The sequence below is a fragment of the Carcharhinus amblyrhynchos genome, unplaced genomic scaffold (assembly GCF_965287045.1).
Source record: "Carcharhinus amblyrhynchos unplaced genomic scaffold, sCarAmb.v2.hapA scaffold_75, whole genome shotgun sequence".
In the NCBI taxonomy this organism is placed as follows: Eukaryota; Metazoa; Chordata; class Chondrichthyes; order Carcharhiniformes; family Carcharhinidae; genus Carcharhinus; species Carcharhinus amblyrhynchos.
Genome location: NW_027649815.1, coordinates 232605 through 254898, shown reverse-complemented (window position 1 = coordinate 254898; position 22294 = coordinate 232605). Strand labels below are relative to the sequence as shown.

Genomic DNA, 22294 nt, shown 5'->3' with positions numbered 1-22294 from the left:
ATCAAATTTATGCTTTATTTCCATTTAATATCAAGTGCGTAATTTTGTGTCTTAACACAACAAGCAAGATGTTATTGGCTTCCTGTGCGGTGAATCAGTGTGATGAGTTGGGAAGATGGGGCACAAAGCATACTAGCATAAAAATGACATAAGTTGAAAGGACTTACCTGGTTTGGTACAGCTACCTCAGCCCTCACGCTGTGTCATGCCAGTGAGAAACACCACTGCCCTGCAGTAGCAGAAAACAGGCGCAATTTCCACGCTGGGGCATTGGAGGCCATTGAAATTACCAAGTGTTTGGGGGCGTGTCCAGGCAATTTTCATTGGGTTGTGCCTGCCTGGCAGTGTCTGCACAGCACCCTAATATGCTCGGTTGATCACCATAAGTGTGTTGGGCAGTGCCAAGGGGGTGGGGCATGAGTGGGGGTGCTGCTATGACAGGAATGGGTATGCACAATGATGGGGGAGCTCTGCAAGGTGGGTAATTGGCAGGGGGAGTTCTGCAAGGTGGGCAGTCGGCAGGGGGTAGTCTTGCAGGAGTCTGACGGAAGTGGGCCATGGAGAGGGTGGTGATAGTGGAGGCATGTTGGGGGTGTGCCAGGAGACTTATTGGGAGGATCCTGATGCACCTACACTGGCAACTTGGTGTGGGGGTTGATAGTGCTGCCAATGATGAGTAGAGGGTTGGTGTGGATGGTCTCTCAGTTCACCGACAGATTGGGGCGCTCCACACAATGGCGCCAGGGTGCTCTGAAAGCGGCTTCCCTGGTGTACCTAGGGTCCACCTCCTCCCTCCAATGCAAAACTCCCAGCTGTCAGGAAAACTGACCATGCCGATTGCAGTGCCAAACTCGTCCAGAAGAAAGCTGTGGAGGACCCCCTTCACACTTTTTCCCTTCTGCCTGCTATTTCATTAGACTTATTAGTAGCGACAAAGGAAGGGAAAATAGGCAAGCGGTTTGCATTTTTAATGGATAAGGATTGAAGAGAACTACTACTTTTATTCAATTATCTGGGTTGGTGGGGGTGGGGGGGGTGGAAATGGTCTAATATTGTTTCTACATCTACCTAATTAAAAATAGACTTTTCTGATGATGCATCTGTGTTGAATAGAGTATCAAGTAGAAAAGAAGAACTGCCAGCTTTAAAACCATGACTATATTGCATGTAATTGACTATTTGCACACTAATTTATTCACCTTTTCCTTTAACAATAGATATTTACATAGTGGCGGACTGCACTTAAAAAACATTTGTCTTTTTTGCACCGTGCTGGCAAGCTACTTTTTCTAACAAGTGTAGCATGTGCTTCTGCAGCTGTAAGCTTTGATTTAATAAGAGAGTTTGTTGGTCAAGGATTCTCTGCACCTCTCTGTTTGTTTCTTCAACGGCCGCACTTATTTTCTTTTGCTCCTCCAACATTGACTCCATGAGTTTTATACGCTTCTTGTATAAGTCAGCATTTGATGTTTTCCTCCTTTTAACAGGTTGTGGGTCATTTCTGCAATGACAAATCAGAGACGCAGAGTGCTTATCTGTAATACGTGCACTAAATGGAAGCCTTAGTGCCTACTTTACAACTGCTTGTGTATTTAAAGCTGATGCCAACAAAACTAATGATCTTGGTAGGATTAAGTGATATGTTAACTGCTGCATAATTGAAATCCTTCTGTAGAGTTTCACTTTCGCATCTTTATTTTCTGTTTAAAGATGCCTCGCCAGTTTTAAACTACTAATCACCCATTACTCAGGGTAGGAAACAATGTGGAATTAAGAATTTACTGATGATAATTAAACCATTGTCAAAAAAAACCATCTGGTTCACTAATGTTCCTTTAGGGAGGGAAATCTGCCATCCTTACCCAGTCTGGCCTACATGGGACTCCAGAGCCACAGCAGTGTGGTTGACTGTCAATTGCCCTCTGAAATGGCCTAGCCACGGGTAACTGGGGATGGGCAATAAATGCTGGTCAGCCAATGATGCCCATGTGCCACAAATGAATAAAAACAGGCAGCAGTTCAGAATCACCGGTCATTCATGGGATAAAGAAATCAACCAAGGCACTAGATGGCACAATGGTTGGAAAATGACACCGTGACCGGAATTCTCCAGTTTCGCAAACCCCACTGTTGTCAGCGAGAATGGAGAATTTGCCACTCAGCTACATCTCCATTCACAACAGCAGGACTGGATAATCCCAGCCTCGGGCAAGGTCGGAATTCCAGCCTTCACTTTTGGGGCATGGTTTCAATTCCAGCTCAAAACTTGAATGAATTTTTTTTTGCTGACTAGAGGACATGACTTTGGCAGCCTGAATTCAATTTTTAGCATTCTTTTCCGATAGTGTGACAGTGGATGAAGATCTCCCACACAGTTTCACTCGAATTGGGTCAAGAGAATAGTGAAAAACGTGTGCGTGACACTGAATGCAGAGTTGACAAAGATTTACTTACTCCACAAGCAGCCACTGCTGCTGCAGTTGGCCACTTGTTTCCAGTCAGCCGTATGTGAATGGGTGGTAGGGTGATTGTCAGATTCTGGCCACACTAATTATTGTTTTGCGAATGGTGACGGTTTGCCCAAGGAAATGGTGACAATGAATGAAGTCAGTTCCATGGAGGAAGAGGACCATGCAGTGACCTCTGGTCCCTTTAACCTTTTATCCCCACTAAGCTTCTTGAGTAGGATTTAGTTTGTTTATTCGTAGGCTTACATTAATACTGCAACAAAGTTACTGTGAAAATCCCCTAGACACCGCACTCTGACGCCTGTTCAGGTGTACTGAGTAAGAATTCAGCATGGCCAATGCATCTAAGCAGAACGTCTTTCAGACTGCAGGAAGAAACCGAAGCACCCAGAGGAAACCCAACCAATATGAGATTAATGTGCAGACTCCACCCAGACAGTTGCCCAGGTCCTTAGCACTTTGAGGCAGTAGTGCTAACCACTCTGCTACCCAGTAACTCAATGGTATGGTCATGATTTGGTCTCTGCTAAGCCCCACCAGGAGAGGAGACCAGTTGGCTGATCTTTGCCACTCTTGACCCCATTAACTATTTAGGAACTTTGTGTGGTAGCCAGCAGCAATCCTGCTGCAACATCACAGGTATTTGCAGTCAAGCAATAAGATTAGTCCTGGCAATCCAACTGGAAGCCAGCCGTGCATATGGCATGAACCCCAATCCATTCATGCTAGCATAGGTGATGGAAGGAAGTCTGGTTTCACCAGAATAATGGTTCTGGCCAGCAAAGAGAGAAAATAGCTTTAAAATTTCTTCTTTAATACAAACGCCATACAAATTGGTTAAATCAAAGAGATATAGTCAGTCATAAACAATAATAGAAAAGTGTTGCGAGTTCTGCGAGGCTGCTGCTTCATTGATTGAAGAGGCTAAGATCCAATTTTAGATAACTTCAAAGCGCAGTGTAAATATTTCTATCTCTCATCGAAAGTTCAAATTCCACGCCTGGATTGAATTGTGATTTATAAATGTTTTTAATTAAATCCTCTTATTCATATAAAGTTATAAATAGATTGAAGGTGACGTCACAGAATTGTATCTAGGACCCCATTTTATAATGCCAGAGAAAGCTACCTCTGGGTAAGATAAGGTGGTAAAGAACTTGTGCCGAGACAATTTGAGGAATAATGGGCGGAATTTTCTTACCATTCACACCAGTGGGATTTTCTAGTCCCATTGCAGTGAACAGAGATTTGGCTGAGCACCAAATTCTCTTGTCCTCACTCGTAGTGACAGTGGGTGTGAAATGTTTCCTTTCAAAAGTCATGAATACAAGAGTTGACAGAACAATCATAAAAGATAAAAAAATTCCAAATGAATCAGTGACTATCATGAGTCCAAATTGTGAAATGGGCAAAAATGGCCTTTTGTCACTCCTGTTTTAATGTTCTGGGTTTAAGCGAGTTTTTAGAAGGATATTGATTCAGATTTTGATTCCATTTTGTTTTACTAATGTAATGTGATTAATATTGCATTATTGCCAACATTTAAAGAAATTAGAAATAGGGGTTGGCCATTCAGTCCTTGGAGCCTGCTCTGCCATTCATTATGATACCTCTGATCATATTGAATACCCTGATTCCCCCGCACCCCCAACGTTCCTTGATCCCTTCAGCCCCAAGAGCTATATCTAATTTCTTCTTGAAATCACACAATGTTTTAAGCTCAACTACTTTGTGATAGTGAATTCCACACATTCAATATCCTCCTGGGTGAAAAATTTCTCCTCACCCCAGTTCTAAAAGGTTTACTCCTTATCCTCAAACTATGACCTCTAGTTCTGGACTCCCCACCATCGGGAACATTCTTTCTGAATCTATCCTGTCTAACCCTGTGTGAATTTTAAAAGTTTGAGATCTCCTCTCCGTTCTAAACTCCAATGAATACAATACTAACCAACTTAGTCTCTCCTCACATGACAGACCTGCCATCCCCGGAATCAGACTGGTGCACTTTCACTGTGCTGCCTCTACAGTAAGGACTTAACGGTTGTTTCCCAAGTATGAAAGCATGGGAATGAATCTGCATGTTCATTGGGAGGATTCTGTTGACGGGTCTTTTAAAAAAAATGGGAATCTAAGAAAACTGACTATCAGTTCAGAAATAATTCCAAAATGGAAATTCTAAGGACCCCAATTTTGACTGATGGATGAAGCAAGCTGACAGTCACTTGTCAGCCTGCTTCACAAAACTCCTAAGGAGGGGAGACAGTTGGGAGAAACTGACAATCAGAAGATACATTAGTAAATTTGAAGATTGTGTTCAGTAGAATAAATTGCAATGACAACATTTTATTACTAGGTTAAGCAAGTACAAAATCTTTGCAAGCAAAGCTCTTCTTAGCAACAACTGAATTTTCAAGTGGTCAATTAACTCGATGGTCTGTGTAATGGTTTTGCTTATTTATTCAGCATTGCTGGCTGGCCAGCATTTATTGCCTTTGAATGGCAGTTGAGAGTCAACCACATTGCTGTGGCTCTGGAGTCACGTGTAGGCCAGACCGAGTAAGGACGGCAGATTTACTTCCCAAAGGACATTAGTGAACCAGGTGGGTTTTTCCGACAATCGATGGTCATCATTAGATTCTTAATTCCAGACTTTTTTTTATTGAATTCAAATCTGCCATGGTGGCATTTGAACCCGGCTGCCCAGAACATTAGCTGAGTTTCTCGATTAATAGTCTAGTGATAATATCACTTGGCCACCACTTCCCCATTGAGGATAAAGAAACCCAATTCACTCCAGTTTGGATTCAGTCCAAAATTAAAGTGTAAACAGCACTTGTATTTGCCTCACCTGAGTTGTGAAGAATGAAAACTGGATGAGTTTTCCACAAGATCAGACTCACAAGAACTTCCCTCAGACATCAAGACATCATCAGATATGTTTGGAAGTGATGTTTTTGGTGGAGGTGACGGAACTTCTGATTTGGAAACTGAAGGTATCTGTAGCACACTTTCAGATATATTGATTTCATCCTGTCCAGGGAATTGAGCAAGCATCCTATGGATAGCTTCATAATATGGCCAATATGAAGACGAAGCAACACTTCCGCATGTAGCTTTGAGCTTTCTAATTGAAAGACAAGATATTAGTTTGAAACTTTTTGTATTGTAACTTAGAGGAAGCAAACAAAAGCAAATCTCTCCCTCATTGTCAACAAAATGAAGGAGATAGTCATTGACTTCATGAAGTTCAGTGGAGAATATGCCTCTGTCGACATCTGAGAATGAAGTAGAAATGGTTGTGAGCTTCAAGTTTTTAGGTGTCCAGATCACCAACAACCTGTCCTGGTCCCTCCATGCTGACGCTACTATTAAGAAAGTCCACCAACACTTCTACTTTCTCAATAGACTAAGGAAATTTGGCATGTCTCGTAACTTCTACAGATGCACCATAGAAAGCATTCTTTCTGCTGTATCTCAGCTTGGTATGGCTTCTGCTCTAAGACTGCAAGAAACTAAGTCGTAATGAAGCCCAGTCCATCGCTCAAACCAGCCTGCCATCCACTGACACTGTCTATATTTCCAGCTGCTTTGGAAAAACAGCCAGCAAGATCAAGGATCCCACTCACCCCGCCCATACTCTCCCCCACCTTCTTCCGTGGGGTAAAAGAAACAGAAGTCTGAGATCCCAAACCAATCAACTCAAGAACAGCTTCTTCCCTGCTGCCATCAGACTTTGAATTGGACCTACCTTGCATTAAATTGATCTTTCTCTACACCTTGATTGTAGCACGACATTCTGCACATTTTCCTTTTGTTCTCCATGTACGGTACACTTTGTAGAGTGCACAAGAAACAATACTTTTCACTGTACTAATGCATGTGACAATAAATCATCAATAGCTTCACTTAATTAAAATAGGACATTGCATTACTAATTGGAAGGTAGAAATTTTAATTGATTTGTGTGGTTTAGGCAGAAGAACAAAGCTGTCCTCTTCCTGAGAAAATGATTGCAAAAGGAATTACAAGATGAAAAATCTTTAAATGTTTTTAAACATTAAAAATGTGAAGCCTTTATAATATAGTTGCGGACAATAGAAAAATTGCTATTTTACAATCGGCAGTGGTTTGGTAGTATAGAACTTGAGGATTACTGAAAGAAGAGTGTGAGATACAAAGCTTGTTTCTTTTTTCAGCAATAAATATTGAGTGCAGTGGCATAGTGTTTAGCACTGCTGCCTCAGTGCCAAGGACCCAGGTTCAATTCCAGCCTTGGGTGACTGGGGAGTTTGCATGTCCTTCCCCTGTCTGGGTGGGTTTCCTCTGCATGCTCTAGTTTCCTGCCACACTATTTAGGTTAGATGACTTGGCCATGCTAAATTGTCCCTTAGAGCCCAAAGATGTGTCGGTTAGGTGGATTTGTCAGGTTACGGGTATAGGGCAGAGGAGAGGACCTGGGCAAGATACTCTATCAGAGAGAGTTGGTGCAGACATGATGAACCAAATGGTCTCCTTGTGCACTGGAGGGATTCTATGCTTCAATAAAATATATATCTGATGAAGTATTAAAATCCTCCAATAAAAGACTGGTGAATAATTGACTTTTTTTGCATAACACTTTACCAAGCAGAGGTAAAGAAATATGACCAGAACCCACAGTGTCATTCTGCTATAATATTAGGCCAGTTTTGACAGTTTTTTTTAGTTTTGATTGCACGTCAAGCTGAGGTAAATTTAATCCCTCCAGTATAGAAGTTCAATGTGGAGTCCAAGGGCACAATTTTCTGCTTCGACGGACCTGGACATTGGCATCAAATGAGGGTCCTGACTCGGAGCAGCAACCAAATGTTGATTTTTGGCTGGATTGGCCAGAAAGTGTGCTCACTCCAATCAAGGACTCTGGACAAGCTATCTAAACTGGAGGGCCAGTGGAGGCCTTCCAGAGCTGCAGAAACTGCAGCCAGCCTTTGCATGCAAGAGTGGTAGAGGATGCTACCATCTCCAGAGGCTGATGTGCAGATAGGAAGATGGAGGAGTCCTCAAATTTGCACTAAAAAGCTGCCGTCTTCTTTCACTCACTGCATGTCTGCTGTAGGGAGGCTGCTGCCATTGTCTTCTGTGCCTCTGATGCTGTGGAGGGCCTACAGGCCAATTGAAACTTTTCAATCAGCCTCTAATAAATGGCCTTAATTGCTCTAAGCTATCCATGCTTGTAGCTGGGTAACCGTTTCACCCTAATCCACAAAAATGTCTGGGGCAGATGGCGCTACCCTGCTGACAATGTAAAATTATCTCAGTCAGCCTTTGAAAACCCTCTTCAAAGTTATTCATTGTGTTATGTAAAATTCACATATGAGGCAGGATTCCCTGATCTCGCACGCTACCTCTCTGCTACCAGTGGTAATGGAGCATTTGGCACTCAGCCATTGCAGTAGGACCCAGAGAATCCCAGCCATGGCTGAGGTCAGAGGTTTACTGCATTGGCACTTGATACAATCTCCACAGAGACCGAAAACTCTTAATCAAAATTATTAAAGAATAACATTTCAGTTTGAGAATTTGACTTCAGCAAACTAATTAAAATCACCATAAATCAAACATTACTTGAGGTAACTATTAATAGCAAGATTGTTTCTATCGCATTAACTAACACAATCACAATACTACTTTCTCTGCACATTGCACTTCTGGCAGATGTCGAATATTACAAGAACAAGTCCAAAGTTACTCCCAGATCTCCAGGAGGCTCACTTCATTTGATATGATCTGATTTATTATTGTCATGTGTACTGGGATAGTGAAAAGTATTGTTTCTTGTGCACTATACAGACAAAGCATACTGTTCATAGAGTACATAGGGAGAAAGGAAGAGGAGAGGATGCAGAATATAGTCATAGAGGCCCAACTTGTCCATGCCACCTTTTTTGAAACCCCTAAGCTAATCCCATTTGGCCCATATCCCTCTATACACATGTAACTGTCTAAATGTTTTTTCAAGAGACAATTGTACTCACCTCTACTATCATCTCTGGCAGCTTGTTCCAGACACTGGCCACCCTCTATGAAAAATTTGTCCCCTGTTGCAGTTAGGTAGGGTAGATCAATTTAGTGTATGATTGGAACATTCAAAAGTATGGCAACTGGGAAGTAGTGAGAGACCCTGCTGGAATGAAGGGGAGGGCCAGTCGGAGGCCCTCAGGGGTCACCTTGGCACTGCCCATCAGGTATGAAGTAGTACTTGGGGGGGTGGGGCCAGCTGGGGTCAGGGTCTGGGGAACAATTGTGGTGAGTCCTGCTGCTGCTCTGCATGGAAATCAGTCAGGTTTAAAAGGAGACCTGGTGTAGAAAGTGGGCAGCGGAGTGAGAGGGAAGCAGAGTGAGCTATTAGTGCTTAAGATCAAAAGGGCTGGGGAGAAAAAGGTAAGTTTGTGTTGAAATTTTCAATACTACTACAGGGAATAATGGAGGGGCATGTGATGTGTTGTTTCTGTATGATGTGGGAACTGGTGGACCCCAGGGTCCTCCCCAGTGACCATGTCTGCAGTAAGTGCAGGTTACTGGAGGAGCTCCAGCTCAAGGTAGATGAGCTGGCCTCTGAGCTACAGACACTGAGGCTCATCAGGGGGAGAGAGGGTGCTATTGTCAATGGGGTGCAAGTGACATCCACCCCCCCCCCCCCCCCCCCCAGACTGGCTAACTCTAAGGGTCAGGAACAAGAGGGGGCTGCTGAGAGGAGGAAGGGGGGTGGGGAGAGGAGGCCTCAGCCTCTCAAACTGCATAACAGGTTTGAGGTTCTTGCTTCCAGTGTGGACGAGGACGAGGGAGGTGAGGTCAGTGAGCAAACTGCACATGGTACAGTGATGCAGCAGGACATAGGCAAAGAGAAGGTGAAAAGGAACGTAGTAGTAGTTGGGGATAGTGGGGTGAAGGGTATTGACACTGTCTTTTGTCACAATGACAAAGTGCATAGAAGGGTGTGTTGTCTGCCTGGTGCTCGGGTCCAGGATGTCACATCTGGGCTGCAGAGGAGCCTGGAGCGGGAGGGTGAGAATCCGGTCATTGTGGTACATGTGGGTGCCAGCGACATTGGCAAAATGCAAACTGAGGATCTGGGGAGGGAGTATGAAAAGCTGGGAATGGAATTAAAAAGTAGAACTGACAAGGTGGTTATCTCTGGGCTACTGCCTGAACCAAGTGCAGACGGGCGTAGGGTTGACAGGATTAAGGAAGTGAACGGGTGGCTCAGGGATTGGTGTGGGAGGAATGGGTTTGAATTTATGGGGCATTGGCATCAGTATTGGGGTAGGTGGGACCTGTTCGAGCGGGATGGGGTGGGTCTGAACCATGCTGGGACCAGAGTCCTGGCGAATCGTGTAAAGAGGACTGTAGAGGGCTTTAAACTAATTTGGGGAGGGGGGGGGGGAGGGGGGGGGTGCGAGGGTAGGTGACATTACGAGGCCTAAAGTTAAGGAGAGGGTACAGGTAAGGGTAGAGGCCGAGGATGTCCCAATAATAAAGAGAGTGGGGGGCGTGAGTATGGTTGGTGGCGTTCCGGGAAATAGGGTCCAGGTGAAGGCTGGGATGAAGGCACTTTATCTGAATGCACGAAGCATTCGGAATAAAGTGGATGAGCTGTGGCACAGATCAGCACAAATGGATATGATCTGGTGGCCATTACAGAGACGTGGCTGCAAGGTGACAGGGACTGGGAGCTGAATGTCCAGGGGTATCAAGTGTTTAGGAAGGATAGGCGGGAGGAAAAAGGGGGGGGCGTAGCTCTGCTGATTAAGGATAGCATCAGGGTGGTAGCAAGGGATGATATTGGAGCCAAAGAGCAGAAAGTGGAATCGTTGTGGGTAGAGATTAGGAACAGCAAAGGGAGGAAGACGCTGGTGGGTGTCGTCTATAGGCCCCCAAATAATGATCTGGAGGTGGGGCGGGCTGTTAACGCGCAAATAAGTGCGGCGTGCAGGAATAGGACGGCCGTAATTATGGGGGAATTCAATCTGCGTATTGATTGGTCGACCCATGTTGGACACGGTGGGCTCGAGGAGGAGTTCTTGGAATGCTGCCGGGATAGTTTCCTTGAACAGTGTGTGTTGGAGCCGACGAGGGAGCGAGCTATCTTGGATCTGGTGTTTTGTAATGCGGTGGGTAGAATTAGGGACGTTGCGGTGAAGGATCCTCTTGGGGAGAGTGATCATTGTATGGTGGAGTTTCTGGTGCAGATGGAGGAGGACAAAGTGGGTTCCCGGACACGCGTCCTTTGTTTGAATAGAGGGGAGTATGGTAGGATGAGAGAAGAATTGGCGAATGTGGACTGGGGGAGCGCGTTGGAAGGTAGGTCTGCTGAGGAGCAGTGGAGGATCTTTATGGAGATCTTTCTTGGTGCTCAGCAGAAATTTATTCCGATGGCCAAAAAGGATAGTAGGAGGAGAGGTAATAAGCCGTGGATAACGAAGGAGGTGAAGGAAAGTGTTAAATTAGAAGCGGAGGTGTTTAGAGTAGCTAAGAGTAGTGGGCGAGAAGAGGATTGGGAGAGGCTTAAATGTCAACAAAGATTGACAAAGAAATTGATAAAGAAGGGTAGGAGAAACTATGAAGCTGGGCTAGCGCTTAATATAAAAAAGGATAGCAAGAGTTTTTATAAGTATATAAAAAGGAAGAGGCTGGCTAGGGTGAACGTTGGACCCTTAGAGGATGAGAAGGGGGACTTAGTGGTAGGGGATGGGGAAATGGCTGAGGTCTTGAATAACTTTTGTTTCGGTCTTCACGGAGAAGGACGTGAATAATTTGCCGGGTGTTAGAGATGGAAAGGTGGTAGGACTGGAGGGTCTCAATGACATTACTGTTACTAGAGAGGTGGTGCTTGACAAACTGAAGGGGCTGATTGTGGACAAGTCGCCAGGACCGGATGGAATGCATCCGAGGGTTCTGAAAGAAATGGCGGAGGTGATAGTGGATGCCTTGGTGGTTATTTTCCAGACGTCGCTGGATTGCGGGGAAGTGCCGGAAGATTGGAAAGCGGCTAATGTTACGCCATTGTTTAAGAAGGGTGCCAGGCAAAAGGCGGGGAATTATAGGCCTGTTAGTTTAACGTCTGTTGTAGGTAAAATGTTAGAATCCGTCATCAAGGAGGAAATAGCGAGGCATCTTGAGGGGAATTGCTTGATAGAGCAGACGCAGCACGGTTTCGTTAAGGGGAAGTCGTGCCTGACAAATTTACTGGAGTTCTATGAGGATGTGTCTAGGGCGGTGGATAGAGGAGAGCCGGTGGATGTGGTCTTTCTTGATTTTCAGAAGGCGTTTGACAAGGTACCTCACAAGAGGTTATTGCAGAAGGTAAGGGGACATGGAGTTGGGGGTAGGGTGTTAGCGTGGATAGAGGACTGGTTGTCAAATAGGAGGCAGAGACTGGGGGGTCAATGGGTGCTATTCGGATTGGCGGTTGGTGACTAGTGGAGTGCCCCAGGGGTCGGTGCTGGGGCCTCAGCTACTTACCATTTATATAGATGATCTGGAGGAGGGAACCGAGTGTATGGTGTCGAAATTTGCTGATGACACCAAGATTGGTGGAACGGCAAATTGCGCGGAGGGTGTGGAGAGTCTACAGAAGGATCTAGATAGGCTGGGCGAATGGGCCAGGAAATGGCAAATAGAATTTAATGTTGGCAAGTGCGAGGTGGTCCACTTTGGTAGGAATAATGGTAGGAAGGACTATTACTTACGTGGAGAAAAACTGCAGCAGGCGATGGTGCAGAGGGACCTCGGGGTCCTTGTGCATGAGTCGCAAAAACCCAGCTTGCAGGTGCAGCAGGTGGTCAGGAAGGCGAATGGGATGCTGGCCTTCATAGCGAGGGGGATTGAATATAAAAGTAGGGAGGTCTTGCTGCGGCTTTATAGGGCATTGGTGAGGCCGCAGCTGGAGTACTGTGTGCAGTTTTGGGCGCCGTACTTATGCAAGGATATTTTGGCCTTGGAGGGAGTGCAGAGGAGGTTTACTAGGCTGATGCCGGAGTTGAGGGGGTTGAGCTATGAAGAGAGGCTGAATAAACTAGGCGTGTACTCGTTAGAGTTTAGAAGAATGAAGGGAGATCTCATTGAGACGTATAAGATGATGAATGGGATGGATAGGATAGAGGTGGAGAGACTCTTCCCGCGCAAAAAAGACAGTAGGACTAGGGGGCACAGCCTCAAGATAAGGGGGGGGGGGGTTAGAACGGAGTTGAGGAAGAATTTCTTCACTCAAAGGGTGGTGAATCTCTGGAATTCTCTGCCCGTTTGAAGTGGTGGAGGCTACCTCGCTAATTATTTTTAAGACGCGGGTTGATGGGTTTTTGATGAGAGAGGGGATTAAGGGTTATGGGGAGAGGGCGGGAATGTGGAACTGAGCCACGACAGATCAGCCATGATCTTATTGAATGGCGGGGCAGGCTCGAAGGGCCAGATGGCCTACTCCTGCTCCTATTTCTTATGTTCTTCTGTGTGGGGTGGGGTCTGCTGGGAGTGGGAAGTGGGAGTCTGTGCTGGAGTTTGGGCTGTCCAGGATGAGGGGGGGAATGGGGTGGTGGAATGGTTTGGGGCTGGCCTGTGAATGGATGGCGGACAACGATCGGACTGTTGTGGGTGCAGGTGGAAGGGCAGCAATGCAAGGGTCCCAGGCTGGCCAGTGATCGAGCTGGCCAGCAAACTGCAGGCTGACAGCTCAGGGTCACTGTGCAAGCACAGAATTACAGAATTGTCCGACTCCAGCATGAGTAGACCACACCGCCCCCCCCCCCCCACCCCCAAGCTTTTAATGAGATTCACACTGGCGGCCTCTCCATTGCACAGAGAGTGGGAGGTTCAAGTGTGAATTCCCACTGGAAAAAAAAACAAAAACAATCTCGTGAGTTTAGCACTTAGAACTTTTTTGGGAGAATCGTCCCCAAGATTCTTTCTTCAAATAAGAGAGCATCTAGTGTAGCATTCAGCACTGGTGAAGGGTTAGTGCACAATTTGCAGGTTTTTATCTGGAGTCAGTACGAATATTCCTTCTTATCTAGGAGGTATTAAGAACCAAGTCATCTAATGTCCAAACTGTAAGTGAAATTGCTATGTTTAGACTACATTATAAACCCTTTTCTACCAAACACATGGATGATGTTTGCACCACTCCACTGTATAAATAATTCAAACAATAATAATTAAAGCCTATTTACCTGTTGAACGGCGTACTCCAATGCAAGTTTATCTCTAAGAACTAGACGTGCACTGTGGCTTTGGGACATTACAGAATGATTGAGTTGTTATCACAGAAGAAGGCCATTGCACTTAGTGTCAATGCAAGCTGAATATCAAAGCTGATCTATTGCAATTCCATCTGCCTGTTTTTTCTCCCCCATAGACACATATACTTAATGCTCAATTCTTTATTAAATACCATGGTTGGCTCCATTTAAGTGGTCGTTTAAGCAGTGCATTGGGTGTATGAATACTCTACATTTGCCAGGATGAGTGAAACTCCAAAAACACCCGGAGTTCAACATTAACTAGAGAAAAGTAAATCTGTTTGATTTGCATGCCATCCATCACATACTGCCTCCCTCCAAAGACAGCAATGTGTGCCATCTGCAAGGTACACAACCGCAACTCACCAAGGCCACCCCCCCCAACAAGCATGCAGCCTCTGTCATCTGGTACAAGGACACATGGGAATACCCCCAAGTCACACACCTTCCTGACTTGGAACTATAGCATTGCTGTCGTGGTGAGTAGAATTTAATGGACCAGATGGCAATGTTAGGACATCAGATCAGAAACCCCAAGCTATATTGTGAAGCCAGGCTCAACCCGAACAATTTTATAGTTTGGCACTAATGAGAGAATGGGTTGTTTCACTAGAGTTGTGATTCTGACAAACTAGAGAGCTTTTACCAAAACAAACATTACTTAACAATGCAATTTAGTTATAACAAATGAATTAGCTTAACTTTTAACAATTGAATAAAACTTAAGCATGACAAGATACAATTCTTAACAGCTAACCTATCAGTATTAGTTCCAATCAAGCAATATTTCTCTTATAGACTTAAACCTCCCTTTAAAATTAGATAGAAAAACACAGGCATACTTGTTTTGACTTGGGTTACCAGACTTGGAGTTATCAGAAAACCTCTGGGGAAAGAGAGACACACTCTTTCACCAGCTCCAGGCAATAACTGTTCTTCACTTTGAAATGAAAATGAAGCCATTTTTCCTGCAAGTTTAGCTCCTCCCATTAACCACATGACTGTCCCTGTCAATCAACCTAATCAAAACTTGCATGACTGCACACCTAGTCTGAAATCCCAGAAGAACATTAGTAAACAAAAGGTCCATTATCTATACAAAGTTACACATCCCTAGCAAAAATCATTTATTATCCTGCATTTTCAGCATTTGAGCTGCTTGTTATCCCAGACAAATGGACTCTTGTAACAAAACACTGCCTCTTTAGCAGTCTACAGATTCGTAAAATATAACAAAACAGCACAGTACCATAACATGAGAAAGACTGCTCCAGGGAAGTCCTGAGAACCCCACTGGCAATCCAGAAAGTGCCTAGTTACTTTTAATCATAGGAATGTCTTCAGCAACTTGACCACCATGATCATTAAATCCAGTTTTTTGTCACAGTCACGTGACTGGGGTGGCAGTGTTTGGCAGTGCTGCCTCAGCGCCAGTTAGTTTATTACTGTCCCAAGTAAGCTTACATTAACACTGCAATGAAGCTACAGTGAAAATCCCCTAGTTGCCACACTCCGGTACCTGTTTGGGTACACTGAGGGAGAATTTAGTGTGGCCAGTGCACCTAACCGACGCGTCCTTCAGATATGGGAAAAAACTGGAGCACCTGGAGGAAACCCACACAGGCACAGGGAGAACATGTAGACTCCCCACAGACAATAACCCAGGCCAGGAATCGAACCCAAGTCCCTGGCATTGTGGGGCAACAGTGTTAACTATTGTGCCACCATGTCACCCCCTGTTCGATTCCCGACTTGGTTCACTGCCCGTGTGGAGTCTGCACGTTCTCCCTGTACATGCGTGGGTTTCCTCCCACAGTCTGAAAGACGTGTTGGTTAGGTGCATTGATCATGCTAAATTCTCCCTGAACAGGCATTGACCAGGGGATTTTCACAGTAACTTCATTGCAGTGTTAATTAATAAATAAAAGTTGCTGGACCATCCTTCCCAAACAGCTCTGTGGACATACCTACACCACATGAATTATACTTTTCAAGAGGCTGTCCACCACACCTTCTAGTAGAATTAGAAATCAGGATTAAATGCTGATCTTGTCAGGGGACATCACAAACTTTATAAAATCCATATTGTAATAATGTGTTGGTTTTTACTAATCCGTAATCCTGAATGGTAAACCCTCTTTTTTTGAGTGTTACAAAATAACTTTAAAGTATCTATCTTGTCAACTTCTTTCAAACTTTGAGCCCTTCCTATGAACCACCCTCAACTTCCTCATTGTAGTGAAGACAATGTTTCCAACTTCCATCATTATTCCATCCTTTCGATATATCATGTGAGCAAATCTGTATTGTATTTGTTTCGTCATTCTAACTCTTTACAAGAGGAAGATGGTTATGCAGTGGTAATGTCATTGGACGAGTGATCCAGAGGCTTAGGCTGTGCTTTAGGGAAATAGCTTCACATCCTGTCGTGGCAGCTGGTGGAATTTGAATTCAGTTTCATACTGGAATTGAAAACTAGTCCTAGCAATGTTAGGCGCTGTTTTGCGCCCGCATGCGCCATGAACACAAATGATGACAAGGGGCAAAAAACGAGATTCTCGCTGGCAAGATCTCCTTTCCCCGATTATTCCAGCCCCTCGCTGGTGATAAGAGCAAGGTTCTCGCCCATAAATTTAAATATCATTGAAATACTTACGCACCTCGTTATTTTCTTCCCAAAGTCCCACTGAATATTCAAATCCCACAGATCAGGAGAGGGACATGTTTCAATAAAATCAGGATTAGGCTATTGAGTTGGATGATCAGCCGTGATTTTAATAAATGGCGGAGCCAAATTGGTAATGAATGAAGGGCCAAATGGCTGCCTCCTGTTCCTATCCTCTATGTTAATTTGACATGCCCGGGCTCCAATAAGTGAGAGACAAGGAAGTACCTGGCAGTTAAGTGGAGAACATTGACAACACTACTGTCTTGATTGGGTGGTGGTGGTGAGGCAAGGGGGCGGGGGGGTGGCGGGAATGAGAGAGAGAGAGAGCCTCCTACACCATCATGGGGTGTGGAACTGGGGGGAATTTGACCTCAATGGACGTCCTTTAAAGATGGTGCCCCATTCTCTGTGGAGTCAACATTGCTGGTTCTATCAGGCCCCCTCCACCAGTCTGACACTCTGAAGGTTGGTGGGATGATTCTGCCAGCTGACGGTGAAATTGTCAAAAACCCAGACCGGATAATTCAGCATGGCCAATCCCCCCAGCCTACACATCTTTGGAGTGTGGGAAGAAACCCGGACAAAACCCAAGCAGACACAGCAAGAATGTGCAAACTCTGCACAGACGGTGACCTGGCTGGAATTGAACCCAGGTCCCTGGTGCTGAGAGGCAGCAGTGCCACCGGCCTGCCCACTACTAAACCAAGGCTGACACCTTTGACCTGAGTTTGCCACGTATAAACCTGTAACTGTTTGTATCTTTTCATAGTCAATTACATTCGCCCTTGCAGGTTGCTATCTCCTTATTTGCTGCAGTGGAATATTGATATTATTCTTTGTATGCTTATAACTAAGCAAGTTATGTTTAAGGAAGATAATAGAATTCCCAACAGCTAGCCTTTGATCACACCACTACCTTAGTTTTCACACAATTTACAAACATGTATTTATATTTATCCCTGCTGGTTCTCATCTGTCCACTGTGCTGCATCCGTGTTGCCTTTTAATAAGATGTGTTACACATCAATATCCAAATTTTGAGTAGTCATATTTACCACATCTATTGCATTGCTTTTGTGGGTAATTTCTTGAAAAAGTGAAATATGTTTAGTCAAACATGACCATCCCCATATATAATTGTGTAGGTAAGTCCCCAATTTCCCACAGCTTTCTAAGTCGTCACTCATGTTTTCTCTGACAAAAAATGAGAGACTTAGTCTGCAATGATGCTAGATTATTGCTTTCCAGATTTTGTGTGTGTATATTAGTGTCACAAATAGGCTTGCATTTACACTACAATGAAGTTACTGTGAAAATCCCCGAGTCGCTACACTGTTCAGGTGTACGGAGGGAGAATTTAGCATGGCCAATGCACCTAAGTTGCATGTCTTTCGGACTGTGGATGGAAACCGGAGCACCCTGAGGAAGCCCCTGCAGACACGGAGAGAATCTGCAGACTCCACACAGTGACCAAAGCTGGGAGTCAAACATGGGCCCGTGGTGCTGTCAGGCAGCAATGTTACTCACAATGCCATCATGTCGCCCCAAAGGTGTAACAATTGCTGCCCATATTTGGGATTAAATGGATGCTACTTATTTTATATCAGCATTCCATGTTTGATAAGAGTCATTCCAAGACAGAAGAAGCCCATTCAGCCATTGAGTATTTGTTGCCTCTGTAGAGCAATCCAGTAAATCCCATTCCCTACTCTATCCCTGTAGCCTTGCAAATTTATTTCCCTCAAACATAATCCAATTTCCTTCTGTAATTATTGATTACCTCCACTTCCACCATCCTTGTATACACTGAGTTCCAAAATAGAGAATAAATATAGTGACATAGTGGTTAGCACTGCTGCCTTATAGCATCAGTGACCTGCGTTCAATTGCTGGTCTATTGGAGTTTGCACATTCTCCCCATGTCTCCTCTGGGTGCTCCGGTTGCCTCCCACAATCCGAAAAATGTACAGGTTAGGTGGAGTGGCCATGCTAAATTCTCCCCCAGTGTACCTGAACAGGTGCTGGTGTGTGGCGACTCGAGCCGCAAACATGAATCAAGGATGGTATTTGGCCTTCCTGGTACTAGGGTTCAGGATGTCATGGAGCAACTGCAGGGCTTTCTGGGAAGAGAAGGTGAACAGACAGTGGTCGCAGTACACTTTGGTAACAATGAAGTAGGTAATCTAAGGGATGAGGACCTGCAAGCTCTGTACAGAAGTTAGGAGTTAAATTAAAATGCAGGACCTCAAATGTCATAATCTCAGAATTACTCCCAGTTCCACACACCAGCAAGAGCAGGAATAAGAGGATAAACCACATGAACAAGTGGCTGAGAGATGGTGTAGCCAGGAGGGATTCAGATTCTTGAGGCACTGGGATCTATTCTGAGGAAGGTGGGACCTGTACAAGTCAGATGGTCTGTAACCAGGCAGAGCTGGGACCAGTGTCATCGCGTGGGCTTTTGCTAGTTCTGTTGGGAAGTATTTAAACTGGTGTGCCATGAGAATGGGATCCCAGGATTAAGATCAGATAGGTCAGATTCAGATCAGAGGTAGAACATTAGTTGGTAACGTTGAAGATGTAGTGATAGACTTGGAATTACAGAAGAAGCAAAGTTTAAACAGTGTCTAGCAAGGAAAATTGACAGGGTTAAACTGTCTTTACTTAAGTGTAAAGAATTACAAACAAGGTAGACGAGTTAAGGGCACAGTTAGACATATGACAGCAGGATGTCATTGCTATAATGGAAACCTGACTAAAGGACGGACAAAATTGGCAGCTCAATCAATATCCCTGGTTTATAGAGTGTTTAAACATGATAGAGTGGGAGATTAAAAAGGGGGAGTTGCTCTCATGTTTAAAGAATCAATTCCAGTTGTGAGAAGGGATGATATACTAAACAGGTCAACAAACAAGATTTTAAGGGTTGAGCTTAGAAATAAAAAAAAGGGGCAGTCACACTACTGGGAGTACACTATAGAATCCCCAAATAGTGAAAGGGAGATAGACAAACAAATGTGTAGGCAAATTTCTGCCTGTAAGAAAAAGAGGGCAATAATAGTAGGAGACTTTAATCATTCCAACATCAATTGGGAATCAAACAATACGAGTGGCACTGAGGGAGAAATATTTGTGCACTATGTCCATGAAAACGTTTTCAACCAATTAGCAACAAACCCAACAAGAGAATTGAGGGAAGCTAAATTTTGATCTATCAATTTGATTTACCAATATATCAATGGTGAAAGGTTTTTAAGGAAAAAACGGGACCTATTGGAGATGAAGAAGGGAACTTGTGCGTAGATGCAGAGGCTGTGGGAAGAGTTTTAAATGAATATTTTGTCTTCATCTTTACAAAGGAAAGGGGTGTTGCATATTCAGTTAGTCCAGGAGGAACTGGAAGAGAGATATTGGATGAGATAACAGAGAGAAAGTACTCAAAGGGTTGGAATCCTTGAAGGTCAGTAAGCCACCAGGGCCAGGTGGTTTGAGGCTACTGAAGAGGAGGTCAGGGAGGTGATAGCAGATGCTCTGAGGATGATTTTCCAATCCTCATTAGATACAGGGGAGGTACTGGAGAAATGCAAACGTAGGTTGCATTTTTTTGAAAGAGATCAAAGCATACCAAACAATTGTAGGCCAGTTATTCTTACATGGGTGGTAAGAAATTATTTGAATCAATCCTGAGAGATAGGATTGACTGTCATGTAGAAATGCCTGGACTGGTCAGCATCAATTAGTTAAAAGGTCTTGCCTCACAAATTGATTGAACTCTTTGAGGAAATTACAAGAAGGGTTGATAAAGGTAGTTCACTGGATGTTCTGCACATGGACTTTAGCAAGACGTTTGACAAGGTTCCACAAGGTAGAATGGTCAAAAAAGTCCATGGAATACAGTGTAATGTGGAAAACTGGATGAAAAGTTGTCTTAGTAACGGGAAACAAAGGTAATGGTTAATGGATGCCCTTGCGAGTGGAAAGTTGTTTGAAATGGTGTTCCACAGTAGTGTTGGGACCCTCTGACCAGGCTGGGAGGACATTGCAGGCTGCCTGGAATTCTGAACCCCTGGTTTGCTAGCAGGAAACTTATCGGATGTCTTTGCTATAGAGGGAGTGCAACAAAGGTTTACCAGACCGATCCCTGGGATGGCAAGCCTGTCATATGAGGAGAGACTAAGTCAGTTAGGATTATATTCACTGGAGTTTAGAAGAGAGGATCTCATAGAAACATAGAAAATTGTAACAGGATTAGAGAGGGAAGATTCAGAAAGAATGTTCCCAATGGTGGGGGAGTCAGAACTAAGGGTCATAGTTTGAGGCTAAGGGGTAAACCTTCTAGGAAGGAGGTGAGAAGAGATTTCTTCACCCAGAGGATGGTGAATGTGTGGAATTCACTATCACAGAAAGTAGCTGAGGCTAATATGTTGTGTGATTTGAAGAAGAAATCAGATATAGTTCTTGGTGCTAAAGGGAAATGGGGGGGATGAGGGAGCGGATCAGGATATTGAATTTGATGATCAGCCGTGATCAAAATTAATGGTGGAGCAGGCTCAAGGGACCGATTGGCCTACTCCTGCTTCTGTGTTTAAAGGCAGCTAGCCTGTTCACAATACTGCCAGTGGGCCTGCCAATTGGTGAGATCATTCCAATTGAATTATCTGATATTTGGGCTTAACAGACCATCAACTTACCTTAATTAAAAGGCTACTAAATCTGCCCAGAGTATCAAAAAATATTGGAGTTCAATTTGGTAGCCAAATGATAGAAAATCTTGTGGTACAGTGGTAGCATCCCATACCTCTGGGCGCAAGTTTCACGATGTGGAGATGCCAGCATTGGACTGGGTAAACCCCGAAAGCCAGTGGCATTTACTACCAAATAAAACCTGTTGGACTTTAACCTGGTATTGTGAGACTTCTTACTCAAGTTTCACTTCAGAAATTGATGGCCACGGGAGTTGCGTTCAAAACGTGGCCAGATAGGTTGATTATGAGCCTTCAAGTGAGGCTGGGGATATGAGCAGGAGAGTTTCCTGGTCAGTCACACCGCAGAAGGCAATGGTAGACCACTGCAGCATTTTGCCGCGCAACAATCATGGACCAATCCAATGTGAGCCCATGGCCACCAGCGCCAGTAGGGCTTGGTACCTGTAAGAGGAGAAGGAGCTGAACAATGAACTGCTTGGTCCAGTTAAATAATTTGATGACGATAAATTTGACCAAAAATATATTGATAGGCTACACATGAAGTTTGCTTGGAGGATCTTTGATTTATTCATAGTCTGTAGCTGAACATTTTCTGGAATCCTGCATTAAAATTGCAAAGTTTTGGAGAGGCTTTAACATAGAAAGCTTTTAACATTTTGCAGAGAGATTGATTATTCACAGCATTAGTGAACATTACAGTATTAACACAGAAAATAACCCCTCAAGAGAAAGAAGAATGTTAAATAGCTAATCATATTGTACAACACATACTTTGTACTTACCTGTACTGAAAGGTCAAATTAGTAACTTTAGTTCTGATTTGGTCCTTATCTCGACTTATCCCAGTAGCTTCAAAAAATTCTTCAGCTATTTTCTCATAGACTTTAGCATTTCTCTTGGCTGTTCGAAGGTCTGATAAATATTCATTCCATATACGTATCAGAGCACTTGTTTCGACCTCGGTCCAGTTACTTGATCTCTTTGGTTTGTCTATCTGAGCAGCTGAACTGCTGCTGCCACTGTTACAAGCTGCCATTTTGGAAACACATCAACATATCGTGAGAGGAAGGTTTAAACATCTTATCTCTGAGAGTTCATGACTGATGACTAATTGAAAAGCTTTTAGATTCTGGCAAGCTCCCCTAAAACCTTTTTAAGAAAAGCGTTCAAAAGGTTTTA

The 22294-nt window shown here is 44.1% G+C and overlaps 2 protein-coding genes across 12 annotated transcripts in view; one reads left to right on the top strand and one right to left on the bottom strand.

Annotated features, from left to right (window-relative positions):
• LOC145337795 (ryanodine receptor 1-like) overlaps positions 1-22294 on the top strand; it is a 448949-nt gene that overhangs the window by 208494 nt on the left and 218161 nt on the right. The window lies entirely within an intron of this gene.
• Positions 1243-22151, bottom strand: msantd1 (Myb/SANT-like DNA-binding domain containing 1). Its single transcript, XM_080182649.1, has 3 exons — positions 21898-22151; positions 5320-5595; positions 1243-1501 (listed from the first exon to the last, which is right to left on the bottom strand). The coding sequence occupies exons 1-3, from the start codon at positions 22149-22151 to the stop codon at positions 1243-1245; spliced, it is 789 nt and encodes a 262-aa protein (XP_080038775.1).

What these genes read in the sequence shown, in the direction of transcription:
- msantd1 (XM_080182649.1), bottom strand. Translation starts at nt 22,151, where the DNA reads ATGGCAGCTTGTAACAGTGGCAGCAGCAGTTCAGCTGCTCAGATAGAC. An exon ending in AATTTGACCTTTCAGTACAG is followed by an intron (nt 5,596 to 21,897) that starts GTAAGTACAAAG and finishes TCTTTCAATTAG; the next exon opens with AAAGCTCAAAGCTACATGCG. An exon ending in TTTCATTCTTCACAACTCAG is followed by an intron (nt 1,502 to 5,319) that starts GTGAGGCAAATA and finishes TTGTCATTGCAG; the next exon opens with AAATGACCCACAACCTGTTA.